General features: G+C 41.5%; 1 protein-coding gene across 1 annotated transcript in view; it reads right to left on the bottom strand.

Annotated features, from left to right (window-relative positions):
• LOC127441263 (pyruvate carboxylase, mitochondrial-like) overlaps positions 1 to 23,843 on the bottom strand; it is a 235,469-nt gene that overhangs the window by 178,915 nt on the left and 32,711 nt on the right. The window contains exon 8 of the mRNA XM_051698466.1: positions 4,804 to 4,922. Within this exon, the coding sequence (XP_051554426.1) occupies positions 4,804 to 4,922 (119 nt within the window). The remainder of the gene's footprint in view (positions 1 to 4,803; positions 4,923 to 23,843) is intronic.

Raw genomic sequence — 23,843 nt, 5'->3', positions numbered from 1 at the left:
ATCATGATGAGCCGAAATAGCGGCTACATACACCTTCAAGGTGGAGGGGGACAGCCACCCCTCCAACCTCTCCTGCAGGAAGGAAAGCACCGATCTGACTGCGCATCTCTGGGGGTCTTCGCATCGGGAAGAACACCACTTAGCGAACAGACGCCGCTTCAAGGCATACAGGCGCCTCGTAGAGGGAGCCCTAGCCTGAGTGATCGTGTCTACCACTGTGGGTGTCTTCCGCATCCCGTCCAGGGTCCAGACATGGAGATTCCAGAGGTCTGGTTGTGGGTGCTAGATGGTGCCCCGTACCTGAGAAAGAAGGTCCTTCCTCAGGGGAATTTGCCGGGGGGGGGGCTGTCATGAGGAGCGTGAGGTCCGAGAACCACATCTGGGTGCGCCAGTAGGGTGCTACTAGGACGACCTGCTCCTCGTCCTCCCTGACCTTGCACAGGGTCTGTGCAAGTAGGCTCAATGGGGGAAATGCATATTTGTGTAGTCCAGGGAGCCAGCTGTGTGCCAGCGCATCAGGGCACACCAGAGCGGGCAGTGGGAGGATTCACTGGAAGTGAACAGGTCTACCTGTGCCTGCCCGAATCGACTCAAAATCAGCTGGACAACCTGAGGGTGGAGTCTCCACTCTCCCCTGAGGGTAACCTGTCGTGACAGCGCGTCCACTGCAGTGTTGAGGTCGCCCGGGATGTGAGTGGCTCGCAGCAACTTGAGGTGCTGCTGACTCCAGAGGAGGAGATGGCGGGTGAGTTGTGACATACAACGGGAGCGTAGACTGCCTTGACGGTTGGTGTATGCCACCGTTGCCATGTTGTCTGTCTGAACTAACACATGCTTGCCCTGGATCAACGACCGGAACATCCGCAGGGCGTGCAAAATTGCCAGCAACTCGAGGCAGTTGATGTGCCAATGTAGTCGCGGGCCCGTCCAGGAGCCGGTGGCTGAGTGCCCGTTGCATACAGCGCCCCAGCCTGTTTTGGAGGTGTCTGTCGTAACCACGACATGCCTGGAGACCTGCTCTAGGAGAACGCCTGCTCGTAGAAATGTGAGGTCGGTCCAAGGGCTGAAGAGGCGGTGACAGGCTGGCGTGATGGCCACGCGATGTGTCCCGCGGTGCCATGCCCATCTCGGGACTTGAGTCTGGAGCCAGTGCTGAAGCGGTCTCATATGCATCAACAAGAGCGGTGTGGCCACCGCTGAGGATGCCATATGACCCAGGAGCCTCTAAAACAGTTTTAGTGGAACTGTTGTCTTCTGTCTGAACACCTTCAAACAGGTCAGTACCGACTGTGCGTGCTCGTTCGTGAGGCGTGCTGTCATCGAGACTGAGTCCAACTCCAAGCCGATAAAAGAGATGCTCTGAACCAGGAGGAGCTTGCTCTTTTCCCAGTTGACCCGAAGCCCTAGTTGGTTGAGGTGCGTGAGCACCAGGTCCCTGTGCACACACAACACATCCCGAGAGTGAGCTAGGATTAGCTAGTCGTCGAGATAGTTGAGGATGCGAAGGCCCAATCCCCTTAATGGGGCAAGGGCTGCCTCTGCAACCTTCGTGAAGATGCGAGGGGACAAGGATAGGCCGAAAGGGAGGACCTTGTACTGATACGCCTGACCCTCGAACGCAAACCACAGGAAGGGTCTGTGTCGAGGTAGAATTGAGACGTGGAAGTACGCGTCCTTCAGGTCTACTGCCGTGAACCAATCTTGATGCCGGACGCTTGCTAGAATGCATTTTTGCATCAGCATCTTGAACGGGAGTCTGTGTAAAGCCCGGTTCAGTACTCGCAGGTCCAAGATTGGCCACAACCCACCGCCTTTCTTCGGTACAATGAAGTAGGGGCTGTAAAACCCCTTCTTCATCTCGGCCGGAGGGGCAGGCTCTATCACACCCTTCCGTAGGAGGGTAGCAATTTCCACACACAAGGTAGCGGCATTCTCACCCTTCACCAAGGTGAAGTTGACGCCGCTGAACCTGGGCAGACGCATGGCGAACTGAATAGCGTAGCCGAGTTGGACGGTCCAGATCAGCCATCGTGATGGGTTGGAAAGCGCGAGCCACGCGTCCAAGCTCCGGGCGAGGGGGACCAAGGGGACAATCTCGTCGGACGTACCGGTGGGTGGGGCCTCGCGGCGGGGCAAAGCCTGAGGTGCCACGTTGTGCCGTGGCCGTGCTGAGTTCAGGGACATCGAAGCACTTACCTGGCTCCTTTTCCACCCCCGGAACAGCCTGAGACGGGGGAGGAAGAGGTTCGTCCTCGTGACCTGTGGAGACCGTCATATCGGGGGAGGATTTGTACCACAGCTGGGCATACAGGGGCGGGGGGGCTGCCGCTGGAGCACCAAACCTGCCGAAATAGAATGGTGGATGGTGGTCGTGATGTCGGCCGTGCGTACTGGGTATGTGATGCAGGGAACAAGGAAACCGCTCTTTTACTGAACTTTTGGGTACCGCAGCCACTTGGGCATGCGGCAAAATCAAATGAAAAGGTAACTAAAGATTCTCCTCCCAGCCCTCCATGGGGGGATGGAGTTGTCTGCTTACCAGCTCCAGAGCAGCGGGTCTCCTCGCCCCTGGGTCGCCCGTCTCAGGGGTGCTTTGAAGCCTTTCTCGGGTTCTTGGTGGCCGGCCGTGAGATGGGTGGTGTCTGCTTCCTGTGGTGGGCTCCATGCCGGGGCCGGGCCGTGGGGGCAGGCTGTGGCAGAGCCGGTGCAGTCACCGCAGGAGGACACCCTTGGCGATGAGCAGACGGGGTGCGGGATCTTGAGCCAAGCTGGGGCAGGATGTGTTGGATAGCTTCCGTCTGCTGCTTCACCGCTGAGAAATGCTGGACAAAGTCCTCGACGGTGTTTCCCAACCTGGGAAATGGGGGCATCAAGGAACTGTGCCTTGTCAGCGTCTCTCATCTCGACCAGGTTGGGCCAAAGGTGGCACTCCTGGACCACCGAGGTGGACATTGTCCACCCGAGAGACTGTGCCGTGACCTTCGGTCACCGAGCGCAGCTCCTGCATCAATCCCGGGGCGGAACTACCCTCGTGCAGTTCCTTTAGCGCCTTGGCTTGCTGGACTTGCAGGAGAGCCATGGCGTGCAGGGTGGAGGCGGCTTATCCAGCAGCACCATAGGCCTTGGCCATCAGAGACGACGTAAACCTACAGGCCCTGGATGAGAGCTTCGGGCGCCCGTGCCAGGTGGTGGCGCTCTGCGGGCATAGGTGCACCGCGAGCGCCTTATCCACTGAGGGGATCACCGAATACCCCTTGGCCGCCCCACCATCGAGGGTAGTGAGGGCGGAGGAGCTGAAAGATCGGGACTGGGCAGTAACAGGTGCCTCCCATGACCTTGTCAGCTCCTCGTGCACTTCCGGGAAGAAAGGAACTGGGGCAGGGCATGGCTGTGAGCGGCGCCGCGGGCCCAGGAACCAATCATCGAGCCGCAAGGGTTCAGGGGAGAGCGGAGGGTTCCACTCTAGCCTGACACTTGCGGCTGCCTGGGAAAGCATGTCCATCATCTCCGCATCAGCCTGTGACCATTAACTTGCAGTGTATGGACCTACAGAGCTGAGATATTTGCCTTAAAATCTTTGTTTGTGTTCAACAGAACAAAGAAAGTCATACACATCTGTAATGGCATGAAGGTGAGTAAATGATGAGATCATTTTCATTTTCAGGTGAACTATTCCTTAGCTAACCGTTCTGAGAAATCTAGGCCAAGAACAGTTTGTAATTTCGCTGTGTCGACCAGTGCTCAAGTGGAAATGCTACTGGAATCATTACTCACTGTGCTCAGAACCGTTTGGCCCGATGGTGGAAAAGCGGCTAATGTTTCAGCTCCTTTGGGACTCACATTCACCTCAACTGGTTCAACAATTATTTAAAAAAATAACCCACTATCCCAACTAACAGTCAGCAATACAACTACATTGGTAATGAACTAGCACTAACGCTACAATATTTCTTGATTTGAACACTACTAGATTTGCTTGCAGGAACATGTGGCTGGTTTGTTGCTGGTCCAAAGTGATCTACCTGCTCCAGCCAGTTTGAGTAAGATCATCTACCAAGTTGAAACTGGGTCAACCATTTAGATCAACTTAGACAACTAATGACCATAGATGAGCAGCTTGGGCAAGCTAGAAACCATGTACAAATCAATACCAACAACAGCTGGTATTAGCTACATTATCCAGCATGGTACAAGTACTGATACTGTATCTGAGCTGTAATTGCAATTATTGCAGCATTTGAATATCTCCACACAAGTGTTCTTCTTGGAATACAAATTCTGGTTTCAGTGCTGGACTTTTGTGCTTTGCTAACTATTTAAGTAACTGCCAAATGTCACATGTACATGATATATATGTTTTCTTGTGTGTCACTTTGATGAGAAAGCATCTGTCTAGAACATAATGGCATATGTAAATGTTATATTCTCCAGACACACAGATTCAGAGAAAGGAATACACACGCATACGTGTACAAGCGCAAGTATGCACGCAAACCTGCACACAACCGCTCTCTTGTTAGAATATGACTTAAGAGCACAATAAAAAATAAAATGGCATATGAGTGACACTGGAGAAAACAATTTACTGAGTGATTAGTAGAAATATTTACTAGCATCTTGCAGTTCTACTTTAAATAACCAACAGGAATAAGCTATTTTTATCTATATCGTGTTTTTGAATTCCTATGCATTTAATAGTCAATAATAAACATGTTAACATTTTGGAAAGCAGTTTAAAACAAGTCTATTTCCTGTAGTTGTTTTCCTTGTAGCTTAAATGTCATTGTATAGATGGCCACTTACTCAGTTATCTCCTCAGTAACAGTATGTTCCACCTGTAGGCGGGAGTTGACCTCGATGAAGTAGTGCTTTCCATGTTTGTCAACCAGGAACTCCACTGTGCCAGCGTTCTCATAGCCCACCTATGGAAAATATTGCAGAACTGTAGTGCTGACATCTTGGTAAGTAAATACATTTAGCATGTGAGCATGTGTTGTTACAGGTGCACCAATAATATCAAGGTAATTTTAGATTTCAACACAGGATATTTTGGACCCTACTTTAAGGTGTCAGATAAGTTGCACTGTGCTTTAGAATGAGTCTAGTAAAATGTACAATTGGTTAGTTAAGTCATGACATTAGAAACCAACATATCAGTGTCACAGAATACACTAGACTGTACTGACAATGTATATGTTAGTGTCACGGTCCTGTCGCTCTGTCAGTCTGGCTTTTTGTGTGACAGGACTGTGACATCATCGTCCTATGTCTGCCTTGTGTTTCGTTTTCTGTCTCTGTGTGAGTGCATGGTTTCAGTTGTTATTTCCCTGCCGTGCGCTCCTCTGTTGGTCTCATGTTTCATGTTTGGAGCATGGGGTCTGGATCCTGACTTCCCTGTCTGGTTCGGTTTTGGTTGGTGTCGGGATCCGGACACTCATGCTCCTTGTTCTGTCGGTTATTGGCATTGAGTGCATTGCGCTTGTCATCTTGGAGGCATGCACTCATGACAATCTCTTCGGTCTGTCTTGTTTCATGTCCGGAGCATGGTGTCTGGATCCTGACTTCACTGTCTGGTTCGGTTTCAGTCTGTGTCGGGATCCAGACACTCATGCTCTTCTGTTATTGGCATGAGTGCATTGCACTTATGTCATCTCAGGGGCGTGCACTAGCGTCAATAGTTTATGTCTGTCCCACATGAACACGGGTGCGCCTCGCGATTGCGAGCACGTGGCTGTTTTGTTTCTGTATTGCCGCGTGTCTCTCAGTCTTGCGTCATACCCCGCCTCCTTGTTTGCCTATTATTAGTTTATTAGTCACACCTGCCTGTCTGTTAACCTGTTTGATTTCTCTCCTTATTTTAGTCTCCTCGTGTGTGCTGTCCAGTGCCAGTTCATCTTGTTTCGTGTCTCATGTCAGTCTGGTTTGTTACCCCTGTTCCTGTCGGTCCTGGTCGGTCCTGGTTCCCAGTAATGTCCGCCCCAGACCTACTTCCTTCAGTTCTGCCCTGGACTTTGTGTTTTTCCCCTGCGGTGTAGTTTATGTTTGTTTTTGCTATTTATTTATTTTTTGTTAAATAAATTCCCCTTATTTTTTACTCTGCATTTGGGTCCTGAGCCTCTGCTTCAACCTTTGACAATTCATCAATATAAAGGTGACAAAGGTTTTGCTCAAGAAAATGTTGAGAGCATGAGTATGTTCAGAGAACTTTTTTTTAAAAGAACTTGGTATCCCCAGGGGTTTCTACTTTAGCTCCCTGGTATGATGGTATGATGACTTGAACCCAATATGACACGCAAAGATTTAGTTAAAAAAGCCCAAACTTTTCCTTTTAAATGTCTCAGGCTTGTAGAGAAAAACCCTCAAGCGATCAGCTAATTCTGCTAAACAGCATGGTGCCAGTGGAAGGAAATAAAGAGTTTTCTGGTAAAAGCCATGATATCAGCAGGACTTATGGTCTTGACACCATCCCAAAACCCAACCCAAGGAGCAAGAGATAAGTATGAGAGTTCAAGATAGATAGACTGAAAGAGATGAAGACTGTGTCAAAATGTACTAAATGTAAGATAAAAAAACATGGAGATAAAATGGAGAAGATACATGAACCCCCTTCTTTTAAAGCCTAAAGTCATCTTTCTCCTTCTCTTGCTCCTCCTCTTTCATAAAAACTCATTCAAGCTTCTTGGATACACAGAAGGGATTGAAGATAATCCAGTGCCAAAATTCACTGTAATCTGATCCAATTTCTCCCAACTATTCAGCGTTGCCTACTAATCCCACATTGCAATGTGCTTGCCAAAAGCAGACGCTCTCACACACAAACATAATTTCAGACCTAGCTTCTTAAATTTGCCATGGCATATTACAACATACTAAATTCACATGGCCAATAAATCGACATTTTTAGAAAACAAAACACAAAGACTTACAAACGACAGTAACACTGATGAAAATTAATTCACTCTATTTCTCATCACCCTCTCTTTTTCCATTCATCCTGCTTTCCCTCATTTTTTCACACTCCACGTCAATCATGTCAGGAGGATTTGTTTCATTTTAATCTTAACTGACAAACATGACCATTATGACAGGGTTCAAACTTACACCATCTAAATCACTACTGATACAGGAGAGATAGAAAAAAGGTGAATGAATTAATGAATGAACCAACCAATGAATTGAAATTGTAATGTAACCTCAAAAAAACAAAATCAGAAAGCTTGGGATAAGAGTCTGGCCACATCACGCCTTGGTCACTACAATCTAGGGCTGTGTTGATACAATCATTTATCAGTATATCACAATACTTTTTCCTCACTATATTATATTGACACTTAGGTCCATGTATTGTGATATTTATATTCAACTATTTGTGTATTCATATTATGAAGTACAGCACAAAGATCTTGTCACTGAGTAAAGGTTTGATTTCACTATTTCCGTGTGATGTGTGTCCAAAGACGAGATCCACACAATCCATTTGTCATTGAATAATGTCTCTTTTTTAAAATCCTTTCAGTACTTTTGTCAGTTATTGATCAAACACAACAAAAGAAACATTTAATTCTAATCACAAATAGCATGGATGCTTTCAAGTAGCCGTTTGACCAAAACAGTTATTGATGGAATATATGGACTTTGTATATTTCTGAAAAGCTAAATTGTGACCAAAATGATGAAAAATGAATAAAAAATAAATAAATTAATATTACTGTAATTTACCAAGTTAGAAGGTCCCCTGTACTAATAACAGCATTATCTGAAAGAGCATTTATTTATGTAAGCAAAATGGACATTATTACTGAAATTTGCCCAAATGAATTGGAATTGAAAGCTCGTGAATCGGAATCGAATCTGTATTGTGATATATCATATCATGACATATGTATTGCAATACGTACCATATTGTGAGGTAGCTGGCAATACCTGCCCCATCTAAAATTACAACCAGATTTTAGGGTTCCCCTACCATTAAAATCACAATTTTACCCGTTTACACACATAATAATTTAGGAAAAGGAAAATAAGGCACCTCCTTGACATTTATGCATCTCATGACTGCACTACTCCCTTGTCAGTGGTCTACCGGCATCTTTTTGTAATCTCCATATATTCTCTGAAGTCACAACTTTGCTCATGTCTCTTCACTACATTAGATGCCAGTTCCTTTTTTAATTCATTTCAAGAAACAGTTCCTCTTCTTACATTAGATTAAGCGCTAATAGTTATGTACCTGGACTACTCACAACTTGTACTCCTTGTCTTAATTAGGGACATGTCTGCAAATGTACAGTAGAATTTCAGGGCTCATCTACATATTATTTACAGTAGCCTCCTGACTAGGTAATAACTTGGCAAACTGAATGCGAGGAGTTTCCTGGTTTTTGCCAGTAATTTTGGGATTTGGTAAGAAAGTGTTTGCTAAGAATGTAAATACTAAAATAAGGGAAATAAAATAAAAAGGTAAAGACAAATAAACAGAATGAAGGGAGGACAGTGGTCAAGGCCCATTCTCTTATCTGTCTCTTCAGTAACAGGTGGTAGTGCGGAGTATAACTGTTTATCTACACATCTTGATACCACTGCTGTGTCTGAAATCTGACAAATGCTTCTTTTTAAAGCAGTATGTGGAGGCAGAAAGGCACCAAGGCAAATGTTTGCTTATGATATCCCACAATCCTGTGTGTGCGGTCTGGTGGTTGGTAGAAAGAATACAAATGGTGTCTGATGAAGTGGTTGAAAGAATCAAATAAATGTATACACATTTTTTTTTTTTTTTTTTTTTATGATTCGATTTCTACTAAGAAATAAACACTGTAGTTATTAAACATGCACTTGGTCATTGCTAACGGTCACTAAAATTTGTTGAAGCTCATTAGACATGATGTTTTGTTGACTTAGAAGGCAGTCTGTAACAGTTACCTTTAAAGGTACCTTGAAGCAAAAACACTGTTTGTGTTAATGCATTTTTTTGACAGATGTGTTAAGTGACTGGACAGCCCATCAGAAGATATGCCCAGAAGTGATCAAAGCCTTCCTTTCTGTAACATCTGAGCAGTCTCCTGCCCACCAGAGGGAGCCCTCACCTGAATTCTGAACTGTCACTTCCTGTTTCCTGCCCCATCAGTTCCTGTATTGTCATTTCCTGTTTGCCTAGTATATAAGCCATGCATGCTCATTCCTATATTGCGAAGTATTGCCAGATCATCTGCCTTACCAAGCGTTTATATCATTGCCTTATTGCCTAGTGTTTTGACCTGTTTGTTTTGACTACTCTTTTGGATCTCCCCTTTTGCCTGTTTGCCTGGTTGGTCTGCTTTACTGTGTTTTTGACCTCACTGCCTGTTTTTCTGACACTGTGTTTGGATTTCAATGGACTGTTTGAATAAACATCCGCATATGGATTCTTCCTCGGCTTCCGCCTCTCCATCATTACACTTTCTCTCTTTTTTGTGAAAGGTTTCGCTTTCTATTTCGCCATCTCACCCCTTTTACCTTGTTTCTACAAGTAGATGTTTCTGCGAAACAGGGTGAATTCAGATATTTTTGCCCATTTTTTGACAATCATCTTAATATCAAAAAGTGGCCAAATTTACCTGAATTCACCCTATTTGCTTTCAGTTGAATTCAATAAACTTTGTTTTCACAAGGTTTAATATTCACCTCTCCACATTTATGTAGCAGCCTCAGATATACAGGTTATAACTAGAGAGAATACCATAAGGAGGGGCTGGAAAAAAGGACAGATGGTGAAGAGAAGATTGAGGGAAAGAGGGAGAGAGACTTAATCAGTGTCTTTTTGATCAGATGTGTTTGCGGTGACATGCATGATTATAATCGCCTCTTCTTTTGAAGGGACAAGCGGCTGCTATGGTGACCGCTAACACACAGATATGACCCTGAATCAGGTAATAATAAAGAGAAAAAGCCCACAGATGGAGGATAAAGGACAGAAGCTAACAAACATGAACACATGAGAAGAATAAAAGGACAAGTACAAAATGACTGTCATTATTAACACACATTGTTACATCGTTATAGCCAATGTATCAGAGCTCCAGATGCGTTTAGATTCATTAAATGTATCACTCACTGCTTTAGTGACATCTAGAGAATGCTTTACTGTATGTTATGAACTAAAGAAACTGTACGTGTAAGGAAGTAGAATAAACAAAGCAAGTTAAAATTAAACTGTTTTGTCATGAGCGTCTATTTTACTCTTTATTGGTTTTATATCACTGTGTTTCAGACAATAAAGCAGATGGTAGATTGTCTGTTTAGAATATATTAGAGAGGCACACACACAAAATCACTGGGGACAGGGTGTCATCCCCTTCTGCCATTCAACCAGCTTACTCAAGCGAGAAAGAAGAAAATAAAATATGGTAGTGTGTGAATGAATTGGGGGGGGGGGGTTGTCTCTATTTGTGCTCTCGATGCACCATTTTGCGGAGCCTGCACTGGTGCAAATTCCACAGTGGAATACAGTGGAATATTGCAGAACAGCCCATGCAGCAAAGTGTAGACTGGAGGAGGACCGCAAGGGCTGAGGGTACCAATTGGGATAGGGTCCAGAGTGAGTGAGTGCCCAAAATCACAAGTTTAGGAATCTTGGGGCATGCCAACAATTGTTATGGCAACAGAGATAATGAAATAAATAAAAAAATCTCCTTTTTATTAATCAGGGCTGCATTTCCCAAAAGCATTGTAAGCTTAAATTGATAATAGAGACCATTGGCGCCAATTGTCTACTTAGGCTTACAATGCTTTTGGGAAACACAGCTCTGGCTCATTATTTTTTCCTCAATTCCTTATTCTCACCTTTCCTTACCCCATCACCTTAATAGTGGAAAAATACTTTATCTCCCTTTTCTCTCTCTCTAAACTGTAATGACACACGTACAAAGCCAGTGAAATTGAGTAAAGGGTATTTTCACACTGTGTTTTGGGACCTATCTATCCTTTGTTTTTCCTTCCCCTTCATTTGCCTTCCAAAAACTTTGGGCTAAAGTTCTGCTGAAACCCATATAAATGGCCTACAGATTAGACAATAAGCACCATGGCTAATGGCCCATTATACTCAGTAAGACCCCAAAACCTCTGTGAATATAATCATGGCATCCATGCTAAACTGCAAAACAAAACAAACACCAACCCTTCCACACACAAGATTTGCTGGTGCAGCAGATATCCCAGCTCCAAACCAGCACTAACCAGCATGAACCAGCCTGACCAGCATGGAAATTTAAACTGGTCTAAGCTGATCTTTTCCAAAAGGGAACTTCCTCAAAAAATTCCCTCTAAGAGTCTAGTGGAATTGTACAAGCTGTATCAAAACTGCTGGCAGGAAATACAGGAGGTGGAGCTTAATCAGCAAAATGTTTTGTGTAGAACGTCTAATGGATGTCTTGATTTGGCCTGTGTCTGCCTCAAATATGAGAAAATGACTTTTGTCACTATGGTAAAATATTCACACCAGTCGGCCAAGATAAAGGGCAAACAAACATCTGACCAAGTGCACATACCTTGGCGTCATGACTTTCTCATGATTAGTAATCTTAGTCAGAATATAACATGAGATCCAGCAGATGATGTAGTGCAGTCCTGAAGCTCGTTAATACCAGCAGGAAATTCTGCAGAAGATGATTTACATCTCACAATCTGTCTGTAAAATGCATTAAATATGAGGACCTTCATAAAGTTTCTGCATGAACAGCTTAATTAAAATGTGAACAAAAAAAGGATAGAAAATAGATATAAATGTTTGTACATGCATTTTTCTGGGAACTGTTACAACCTCCATACCATGTGTAGGCTGCTCACATCAGCTAACACAGACAAGAGCTTAAAAGCTTGGAGAATGAAAGTTAATTTGATGTTTGAGTGCATGTACATTTGTATGTACTGTAAGTGTGCACACTTATAACCATTAAAATGTACATACACACATAGAAGATGAATAAGTTACACAAATAGATTAACTCAGGCAATAGAAATTAAAGGTTCCCCCTTAACAGTTCATCGCCATTTGTGCGAGTTTGAGTGTGGGGTCAAATGTTAGCTCTGAGCCTCTAGGTCAGGGCTTCTGCAAGGCCAGTTTCTAACACCAGAGGCCCGTCTGTTTTAGAGAGATCTGGCAGTCATTTGCACAACACCCACTTTGCAGCACTCCACACAGCCTTAGGGAAGAGAGAGCAGAGACAGAGAGAGAAAGACTGCAGCATGCTAGGCTCCTGTGCTATTTGATGAGCAAGTTTTATCTTTAATCCTTCCTTGAAGATTTATTCATAAATTTAGATTGCTATGGCCAAACACCTCAGAGTTAATGGCTTTTAGCTACATATACATTGTCATTCAATAACCTTTTGCATTTCAAATCAGAGAGCGGGAGTGAGAAAGTGATATAGGCAGAAAGAAAAGGAGGACATGTTTTCTATTACATTTGCAGAATCAGTAATTACCCTGACACTAGCACACTCTCATCATATAAGCAAGGTTTTAAACAATGTTCATCCTAAGTGTATGCAAATAGCTAAAATGTAATTTTAAAAAAAGTACAGTCTATGTCTGAATTACAAACTAGGCCACAGATCATTCTTAACTATGTGCTCATTTCTGTTTGAATCACATTAGAAACATGCAAGCCCCTGACAGAAAGAGAAACAGAGTGAGAGATAACAGCCAACAACCACAGATCCTGAGCAGAGTGCTGATGATGGCAAGCTGGTGGCTATTTTATTGTTTATCCCTTGGTTTCCACTGTTATTAAAGGTTAAGTGTTTTTAACATTTGATTTAGGGTTGGGGGTTTGCCAAGATGCAGGTAGAGGTGGGAAGGTGAATGAAAGGAAGGAATGAAAGTGAAAGAATGAAAGTGAAAGAAGGAAAGTGGAGGGCAAACAGGGAGATGGAGAATTGGCCTTTTTAACAAACACAATGAGATTCTGATAGCACAGACTAAATCTCAACATTCAATTGTTTTTTACACAGAGTAAAAGACCACTGAAAAAATTTACTGAAAATAAAAAGCTAATGTGTGTGAGAGTGTATAAATGACTTACGGTGCCCTTTAAATTGCTTACATAGCAAGCCGGCTGTAGCCAGTAAGATTTCAGCCATGTCAACAGCAGCAGCCAGAAGTAATAAATCAATTCAACAGCTCTGACCATCAACAGCAGAGCACAACTCCACATGGTGTAACGTGGGAGCCTTAGGCGCAGATTGTCTCCACTCTTCTCACCTCAGCCTCTACCAGTGTTTACTCCCCTATTCATTCTATTCTTTCATCCGGTCAGTAGTCGCTTTCACACATATAGACTTTTCCAGAAATGAACTGCAATTGATGACCATTAGGGTTAGTTAACCCTTACCACTACAAACATGACCTTTTGGAAAATACCAGTAAATTTAGCACTGGCAATTTCCCTGAATGAGAAGTTGTAACATTACCTGAAAAGTTCGGTTTTGATGCTATGTGTGAAAAGAGTTGTAAGATTAATGGTTTGAGCATGTGCGAGGTCGGTCCAAAAAGAGTAAAAAAAAATGTCATCAAATAGGACAGATGATGAAAGTCCGAGAACATAAAACTATTTGATATTTTAAAAGCAAATATAGAGAAAATCTCGTAGTGTATGATGTACCACAACTCAAATCTGAGGTCATATGGTGAGCAGCTAATGGAAATCGACCACACACGGCCATGACACTAGACCACGAAGACATGGAGATGGTAAACAAGTGCTCAAAGTGAAGAAAACATATAACGCCACTCACCTTTCCACCCAAGGCCGCACCCAAATGTGCTCAGAAGAAGCAACATCAACGGCAGTTCTCCAATACATCCAGGTTTGTTTACATCGGTCATGTGGTACTCTTTGGGGGGGGTCCCATATGAGTTTATGATCAGATCAACTTGACAACTGGAGTGATCATCAGTCATTTAGTGTGCGATGCCCAGTTTTTGTCTGTAGCCATTTACGTAGTTGGTAATTAGCAATGTGCGGGATTGTTCTCTGAGCTGCATCTCCCACAGGTTGAGTTTCCACTGAAATGCGCAAACGTCATCACAGTACTCCATTAAAAGTTTATCTCTACCTTGCAGTTTGGTGTTAAGAATGTTCAAATTGTCAGTGATGTCCACCATAAAGTCAAGATCCTGAATCCATTCCAAGTCATCCAATTCACTCAGCACTTTCCCTTTATGTTTCATGAACAGTCCAATTTCCTTTCGCAATTCATAAAAATGCTTGAGGACAGTCCCTCGACTTAACCATCACACATCCATTTGGTAGGGTAGGCCATGGCAAATATCCTGCTCATTAAGGTTGACAGTGGTTCAGTCCTCTCACGTGAATTAAATTCACTGTTTTAGTCACCATATTCATGACATGATCCACTTTTAGCGACTTGCTGCATAAAGCTTCCTGGTGAATAATACAATGAATACCCCAAAATTCTTTACTTCTGTATTATTTCACCTTTTCCTTCATTCATGCACAACCCCTCCTTTTCTTCCACACATCGACAGGGCGCCGTCACTTGCGATGCTAACAGCACAAGCCCAATCCACTCCTAGCTGGTTCAAGGACCCAACCAGGCCATTGAAAATGTAGTTATCAGTGGTAGTGTCTGTCACTGGAATGAGTCCCACAAACGCTTCAGTGATTTTAAAACATTTGTCAACTCCCTGATAAAAACAGCAAGTTGAGCCACACTATTGACATCTGTGCTCTCATTGATTGCGATGGAAAAACATGTGAAAGTTTTAACCCTCTCTTTCAAATGACTGTCCAGGTTTTGCGTCAAATCTGCGACTCTGTCTGCTACCATTTTTCTCGACAAACATGTTTGCAAATGTCTGCTGCTTGTCAGGGCACACAAGCTCAGCTACTTTCAACATGCATGTTTTCACAAATTCCCCTTCACAATAAGGCTTTGATTTCGATGCAATTTCTGGGGCAATGATGTAACTAGCTTTTACAGTGGCATTGTTGATCTCTCGACTATGAGTAAAAACAGACTGTTGCTTGTGAAGTGCTGCAACCAACTCATTTACCTTGTCTGTCTGACTTAGGATAGACCTCACCGAAATTACCGGCCAGGTTGAACTGCGATGCACCTAACTGATCTCTGCCTGCATCACCTCGGTCTAATGATGGACTACACTCTTGAAATGGAATACAAGGTCTATAAATTAATTGCCAACAAAACCCTTCATCAGCCAACTAACAAGGACAATTGCATCTATGTGAACTTCTTCAGTTAATTCCAGGATGGTCTTCAAAGACATTAGTCATTAATCTTACAGTTCATACTAAATCTTTGTTTAAACACTGACCCTTAACACTTACTTAGTTTAATAATTTTAAACCATGACTTGCACTATACATAAGTAATATTGGCATTATATTCATGATGTTAGCCAGAGGGGAGCTGGCTCCCACAGTGAGTCTGGTTTCTCCCAAGGTTATTTTTCTCTATTAACCAACATCTTATGAAGTTTTGTGTTCTTGCCACAGTTGTCTTCGACTTGCTCACTGGGGTTATAAATACAATTATTATTTAATTGCTTATTTTTAAACACAATTCACAATCGTATTTTACCAAACTACACAATGACAACTCTAAGACATAATAGATATTACAGTTTTATCTTCTGTTAATGCCTGATCTTTTGTAAAGCTGCTTTGAAATTATGTTTGTTGTGAAACGCGCTATACAAATAAAAATGACTTGACTTGACTTGTCCATGCCTGTCCAGTATACTGGCTGTACATTTTTGCATGGTCAGTTTCGTAGTGCTATCAAATATTAAATTCTTTGAGCACAGCCACTTGTTGAGAGCAAATTAAACAAATGGGTTTTTTATTTATTTCCCAGAATATATATTCTGTTGTCCATTTATCTTGAAAAATTTGGCATTCAGCATCAAACTTCCGTTTCTTTGAAAAAGACATTTTCCCACGTTGCAGAAAGATAACCTGTGCCTTGGTACCAGCTAGCTACAATAGACACATTTGCATTTAATGTCATAGCCTATTGACACCGACCAGATGACCTCTGGTGGATATATCAGTAACTGCATCTGCCTGTGGTTAATTCTGCAAATGCATTATATTTCAGTTACTTGGCCTGCGGGCTGCATGAAATTTTCCGTTTTGCACCTCTGGACTAGAGCATTCACAGTGAATACATTTCAGAACCATGGACAGCAGCAAAACAAAGGCACGTGGCCTGAAGGTGGAGCACACAAATGTCACAAATGAAAGAATTCGTGTCTTATTACCAGGGAGATCAAAAGAACCACAGACACCCTATTCTGCTGAGTAACAAGAGTTTAGGCCCAATACATATCTTTTCTTTTGTAGAGTGACAGAGGTGTAGATATACACTGCGGCCAAAAGTTTGGAATAATGTCCAGATTTTGCTGTTTCGGAAGGAAATTGGTACTTTAATTCACCAAAGTAGCAATCAACTGTTCAAAAATATAGTCAGGACATTACTAATGTAAAAAAACAGCACCACCACTATTTGAAAAAAGTCATTTTTGATCAAATCTAGACAGGCCCCATTTCCAGCAGCCATCACTCGAACACCTTATCCTTGAGTAATCATGCTAAATTGCTAATTTCGTACAAGAAAGTCACTTGCCATTATATCAAACACAGTTGAAAGCTATTTGGTTCCTTAAATGAAGCTTAACATTGTGTTTGTTTTTGAATTGCCACAGTATGCAATTGACTGGCATGTCTTAAGGTCAATATTAGGTCAAAAATGGCAACAAGAAAAAGAAACAGCTTTCTCTAGAAACTCATCAGTCAATCATTGTTTTGAGGAATGAAGGCTATACAATGCTTGAAATTGCTTTTGAGATTTCATACAAAGGTGTACACTACAGTCTTCAAAGACAAAGGACAACTGGCTCTATCAAGGACAGAAAGAGATGTGGAAGGCCCAGATGTACAACTAAACAAGAGGATAACTACATCAGAGTCTCTAGTTTGAGAAATAGACATCTCACATGTCCTCAGCTGACAGCTTCATTGAATTCGACCCGCTCAACACCAGTTTCATGTACAACAGTAAAGAGAAGACTCAGGGGTGCAGGCCTTATGTGAAGAAGACTCAGGGATGCAGGCCTTATGGGAAGAATTGCAAAGAAAAAACCACTTTTGAAACAGAAAATCAAAAAGAAAATGTTAGAGTGGGCAAAAAAACACAGACATTGGACAACAGATAATTGGAAAAGTGTTATGGATCTTAACCCCATTGAGCTTTTGTGGGATCAGCTAAACTGTAAGGTGCGTGAGAAGTGCCCAACAAGACAGCCACTTCTATAGCAAGTGCTACAGGAAGCGTAGGGTGAAATATCACCTGAGTATCTGGACTAACTGACAGCTAGAATGCCAAGGATCTGCATGGGCCTAGGTAGCTCAGCGAGTATTGACGCTGACTACCACCCCTGGAGTCGCAAGTTCGAATCCAGGGCGTGCTGAGTGACTCCAGCCAGGTCTCCTAAGCAACCAAATTGGCCTAGTTGCTAGGAAGGGTAGAGTCACGTGGGGGTAACCTACTCGTGGTCGCGATTAGGGGTTCTCGCTCTCAATGGGACCATGGGGCGCGTGGTAAATTGTGCATGGATCACGTAGAGTAGCATGAGCCTCCACATGCTGTGAGTCTCCGCGGTGTCATGTACAGCGAGCCATATGATAAGATGTGTGGATTGACTGTCTCAGAAGCGGAGGCAACAGAGACTTGTCTCCACCACATGGATTGAGGTGAGTAACCACCCCACCACAAGGACCTACTAAGTAGTGGGAACTGGGCATTCCAAATTGGGAGAAAAAGGGGATAAAAAATAAAAAAATAAGAAAAGGGATCTGCAAAGCTGTCATTGCTGCCTGTGGAAGATTTTTTTTATGAGAACACTTTTTAGTAGTTCAAAAGTTTGAATATTTTTTCAAATTGTAATAGTAAACATTATTAATGTCCTGAATATACATTGTGATCAGTTGAATGCCACTTTGTTGAATAAACGTATCAATTTCTTTCCATAAGAGCAAAATCTGTACATTATTCCAAACTTTTGGCTGCCAGTGTAAATCTGCACTCTCTACCATGTCAAGAATGGCATGTCTTTTGCCTACATGAACCCAGAACACCCTGTCAAGGCATCAGAGCTTGCAGAGGCTAATCTGGTAAACGGTAATGATTATACAGAAAGAGAGAGACTGGAGAAGATCTTGTGTCATTCCTGTTGTGCAGAGAGTGACCTGGATTCCAACAACTATATGACTTAGAACTGTATTAGAAAGTGGTTATAAAGCTTTCATTCACAACCACTCATAGACAAGACGACTACTCATGGGACCACCACCTGGCATTCTTGGCAATGGATATACTAGCCGGGTATACATTTTATTATCAAATTAGTTACAATAATAAAAATGGTCTTTATTCTATGCCATGAATGCCAGAAGAACAAACAAGAACTGATTGGTAATGCTTCAATCCAAGACAGAGGCTGTAATGGATTCTGTACGTACACATACACTGAATGGCCCACAGAAGAAACATCACACAGAGCTTTAAATATTGCCAAGGAAATGTTAAATATTGCCAAGGAAATGTTTCTTATTTTCAGCCATGAGTGTATACCCTGCCCTCTACATAGTGAGTAAATCACTTGCATATGTGACCAAATTTCACGCTATGCGACCAAAATATGAATTTTATTTTATTATCCACTGGTGAGTAAAAATTCCGATTTTTACTCGCCAGAGCTTGAGCTGTGTAGTGGCGAAGAAGAACTTGAGCGCCACAATCCATTTACTGAATAAGAGAAGACAGCGATTAGGAAGCTGGATTCAGCCTCGTCTTTTACATCATGTTGTGAGCGAGTGCCCTAAAGGTAATTGACCATCTTTGGTTCCGGATCTGTCGTGATCGTCCTGTCTTTATCACTTTAGTTGAGCCTGGGAATGTCGCTGATATTGCATTTAACAACGTCAACTCTGAATTTGGTTCAACTGTTCCACAGACTGTTCATTCTCAGCATTCACTGTTTTAAAGCAAGCCTACAGACCAGTTACGTGCCTGTTGGACTTCTGTTAGAAAAAGTCCAACAGGCAAAGTGTTGCAAAACACTTTGAGAGCTTGTAGATTTGAATTTGTTGCAAAACTTGAGAGATTGTAGATTTGAATTTGAGAACGTCAAATGTCTTGCACCTGTAGCGTGAGTCTCATCACACTTTATTAGTGTTTAAGCTCCCACTCAGCTGATGAAAACACACTGCATGATCATGAGGAAGGATTACATCAAGATGTAGATTGGAATGCAGGTGTGAAAAACTTCATATAAATAAAATAGACTGCTCCTCTCTCACTGTTGCTTGCGTACTAGTGATTACCCCTCTGTGTGATTTTGAAAAATATACATTCATAATATAAGAAATATTTAAGATTCCACACAATTTCGTGATCAGTAATCAAATAAGAAAATTTGTGACTAACTGTGTTAACTCATTTTGTACAAAAGGACAGGTTTTCTTTCATTAAAGAACTTTCAAAAGATGCTTTGTGAAAATTCACATGCAGGACCATGATTATATCATAATCATCAGGTTTTGCACAAATTTTCACTTAAACTGTTATGCTTATAATATAATTTGAAATGAAAAATAAACGATTAAATTAGAAAAATGCAAAATAGTTATGTTGACATTACTTTGAGTTGTTATGACACCCAACAACTGCACAAGTTGAGCCTGAAATGAATTTTTACTATAAATGACACTTAAATGTTTGTTGTTCTCTGTCTGAATTGCTCGTTTCTGTAGTTTTTACATTGTGTCTCGAGACCAGAAACACAAAACAGGTAATTAGAATCATCATGGCGCCGCCCAGTGGTTGTTCAGGAAAACTGTGGATACATATCAATGTAAACTCAATGTAAATCACACAAGCATGGGCGCCTGCAGGATTTAATCTGAGGGTATGCACAGAAATTTGCCTAGAGGTCTGCATGGGCCTTAAAATGAAACCCGAACCCTACCCGGCACGAACCATACCGTCAGATTTTAAGCCCGAACCCGCTTACTATCTAATTTTTCTCCTAGTATCTTCTCCTAGTATAGCTGTATTTTATGTAAGCATTTAGGCAACATTTGTAACAGTACTGAAACAGTAAACATACACATGGGGGCATGCTTCCCCATGAGATTTGTTTTTTGTTGCAAAAAACACCACTAAAGCATTCAATTCTTGTGACTTTGAGATAAGCATTTATTTATTTTCCTGAGTATGAGTAGCATTCATGTAACTATTGGCTAAAGCATTTCTTCCAGTAGCAGTTCAAACAGACACGTTTTTGCGGAAAAAAAAACAACAACAACAAAACAAAAAAACAAAAAAAACAAAGTAAAAACACCACAACGAATAGAGCAGAACGCAGGTGTCTCGAGACGTGTTTTTATCGGTTGAAGAAGTTTTTTAACTTGACAGTGTCTAAAAATGCAGCGCTCACGTGAGAGGTGATAAAAACAGGGAAACGTGACGCAGTTGTCAAAAGACATCCATTTAGCGAATGTTTACAAGGAAAACGATTGAAAAAACAGTGCGAGCAGACGCAAAAACACATTCAGTTTGAACAGCCCCTTGTTCACATGACACAGCACTAACTGAAGTTTCTCAAAGTTACCCCTCAAAAAGACATTTGCTTCAGTTGACTGTAGGTAAATTTACACTGTATCCAGCGCTGTATTCGTAAATATCACGATACTGTTTTACTGTGTGAGAAACCGCTCCAAATGATTCAGTGAGAGAGCGCTCTGAACGAATTGTACTGAATCACAAATCGATTCAGACCGTTTTACAAGCCCGTTTGGCCAATTCACTGAAAAGAACTGATTCAAAAGAATTATTCATTTGCACATTGGGCATTGCTAGTTCTTTTATACAGCCAACAGAAATACGGGACACACTTCATGATTGATGAAATATCATCATGGTACACAGTGCATACGGCCGTACAGCTGCAGGCGCACAAGTACATATAAAAGCATTCAACAAAATGTAGTGTGTAATAAATATGTAATTACATGATTATTTAAAGGTACAGTCATACATTATGAAATATTTTAACTTCAGAAAACACTGTATGAAAGAATTTTACAAATACAAATCTTTAACAAATCTATGCAAGGGTTGGGTAATTTTTTAAAAAAAATTTTATTGTAGTTTTGATATAGTAGCACATAAATTATTATTATTATTATATAATTATTAATTCTATTTTCATTAGGTTCCTTTTTTTCCCAACCTTCCAATTTGCATGAAATTTCAAACAGTGACAACAGCTTGTATCATTATTAAAAATGCAAATTTATGATATCATATAAATTGATAGAATGTGAAATTTGTACATTTGTACACAAGCTAAAATATAATTAAAAGGATTCAAAGTGAAATATGAAAATAAAATGTTCAATCTTGCATACTATATTGCGTGAAAACTGCTAATGAATCTGAATTAAAATGTATATGATCTGCTTCAACCACCACACTCAGCTTCCTGCTTCCAATATGTGGGCTGTGCTATACGCATGCAAAATAACTGATGGGTAGAAAGCACCACAGATCTTCTGACTGGCTTAACAGAGAATGTGGTTTATTGTTTGAACCTTATGAATTTGACAGAGCCTACTCCTCACCTTACCTTTAGAAAACACCACCATGGAGTTAATATGGATCTGTTTCCCCTGTACTTACATGCTCCATCGTGCTAGGATGTTCATGAAACACAACTCTGTACCACAACCTTCCAGCAGACATCATGCAAAACCAAAGACTGACTGAAGCTGCATGTGGCTTAAATGTCAAAAGCAAATCAAAATCAAATCAAATCAAATCAAATCAAATCACATTTATTGTCACACAGCCATATACACAAGTGCAATGGTGTGTGAAATTCTTGGGTGCAGTGCTGTCTTCTTAAAAAAACAGCCCTAACCTTGACATCGCTAGCCAAACTTTACTGAGAGTTGTCAAATTCTGTAAAATGTAATTAAACTGAAATTTTCTTTAAACTAAACTAATGGCCCTATCACATTCATAGATTTAGAAATTCCATAACTATTTCCAACAATCTGCCATTACCAACAGCAGCTCCCATCATTTACCATTCTGAAGCTGTAAAATGACTGTTGTTTTTGTGAACCAGCAATAAAGTCCACAACCTACAGCATTATTGGCACTATGTGTCACACTTCTGCTTACAGTGTCTCACTTGTTTCATTCATCTTATTTCCTAGTTTTTCCATTTAATGGTGCCACTGTAAAAATTACAATGTCTGCTCTCAGATCTGAACAATCATTTGACCCTAAACACCTGTGTAGTGTCTTTAGTGGAGGTTATTAAACATGTCAAACTTACATGCAGTAAGGGGGGAGTTTATGCCAAAGTCCATTTGTCCATTTGTCAACTACCCACATGCATTGGATTTACACATGCCCACAAAGCACTTATAATATGACAACAGTAGGGACACAGCAGCAGCATAAATGTAGTTTGTCTAAACTGAAACAATCAGAGGCTAAAGCAGGCTTATCACCTTATGCAGATAACAAGCAAAAACAGTCCAAAAACAAGTCCTTATTGTGGAAGATTTTCAGTAGGCACAAAACACATTTAATTACTGCTGGTGTTGCAAGCGCTCTGTGAGATCTTGATTACTTTGCCACAGAGAATTAAAGTAAAATAAGTAATTAAAGGGCCATTTAATGTAGGTAGATTCCAGGTTTCCTAAAAAAATAAAATAAATAAAAAAAAAAAAGGTAGAAAGCAGTTTTAATGAAATACCACCACCTGTTGTAAATGTATTGATATTGCAAGTTGTTCAGGAGAACAACAGGGACTGTGGACATGCAACATCAGCTTCCAGGTTTCATCAAGCCAAAAAATATAACAATAAATCTATCCTGTCTTTTGCACCTGCCCAATATTGATTTATCCTGTCTCTCCATCTTTTTCTGTAATCTCATGCTCTCTCTCCCACTCGCTTGCAAGGTCTCTTTTCGACTCTCTCCTCACCTTTTCTCTGCTCCTGCCAGCATCGCTAATAACATTTCAAAGAATGATACATACAAATGTGACTCTTGCAGGGGCAAGTGACTTATCAAAACTGACAGCATGTGGTTTATCAACAGATGGGAATTGGTAACAATGTGTGTGGTACACACACACACACACACACACACACTCACTGTAATCACTGGGTGGCGAGTCCATCTCTAAAATCTGTAATCACTAACTTCTAGGTCAGTGGAGATATCTAGAGTGTGAGTGTGTGTGTGAGCTTGCACTCAGTTTTGACAAAGCAGGCAGATCAACACAGATTAATCCCTACAAATAGCAACACTTGCCCAGAATGCACCAGGAGTGTTCCTCTTTCTTTTTTACTTTATGAAAATTGAAATGTCACAGACGACTGGAAACTTCTGACATTAAAGAACTCTCCTTGAGTGTACCATTGTATTAGTTCAAGTATCTCTTTATCATCCTTACTTCAGTGTTTCTTCTCATTTTCTTTCAGGTCACCACAAAATGTCATGGTGGTATTCAAAATACCAAAATACTTGCTTCACAGTATTAAGTTCAACTGAAGCAGCAATGTTTTGACTTAAAATAAAAAGAAATAAATCCAGTTTTAGCAACTGATCCCCACACAAGACATAAGTGACTGACTTAAAAAACTCTACAGACAGCAATTAAAATAATTTATTATTACCACTTATTTTTTTCAGCATTATTTGAAATGCAAATATATTTATATTCAATATATCTCTTGG

This window comes from Myxocyprinus asiaticus, chromosome 1 (genome assembly GCF_019703515.2).
Source record: "Myxocyprinus asiaticus isolate MX2 ecotype Aquarium Trade chromosome 1, UBuf_Myxa_2, whole genome shotgun sequence".
NCBI lineage: Eukaryota > Metazoa > Chordata > Actinopteri > Cypriniformes > Catostomidae > Myxocyprinus > Myxocyprinus asiaticus.
This window is presented reverse-complemented; position numbering and strand designations above follow the sequence as displayed.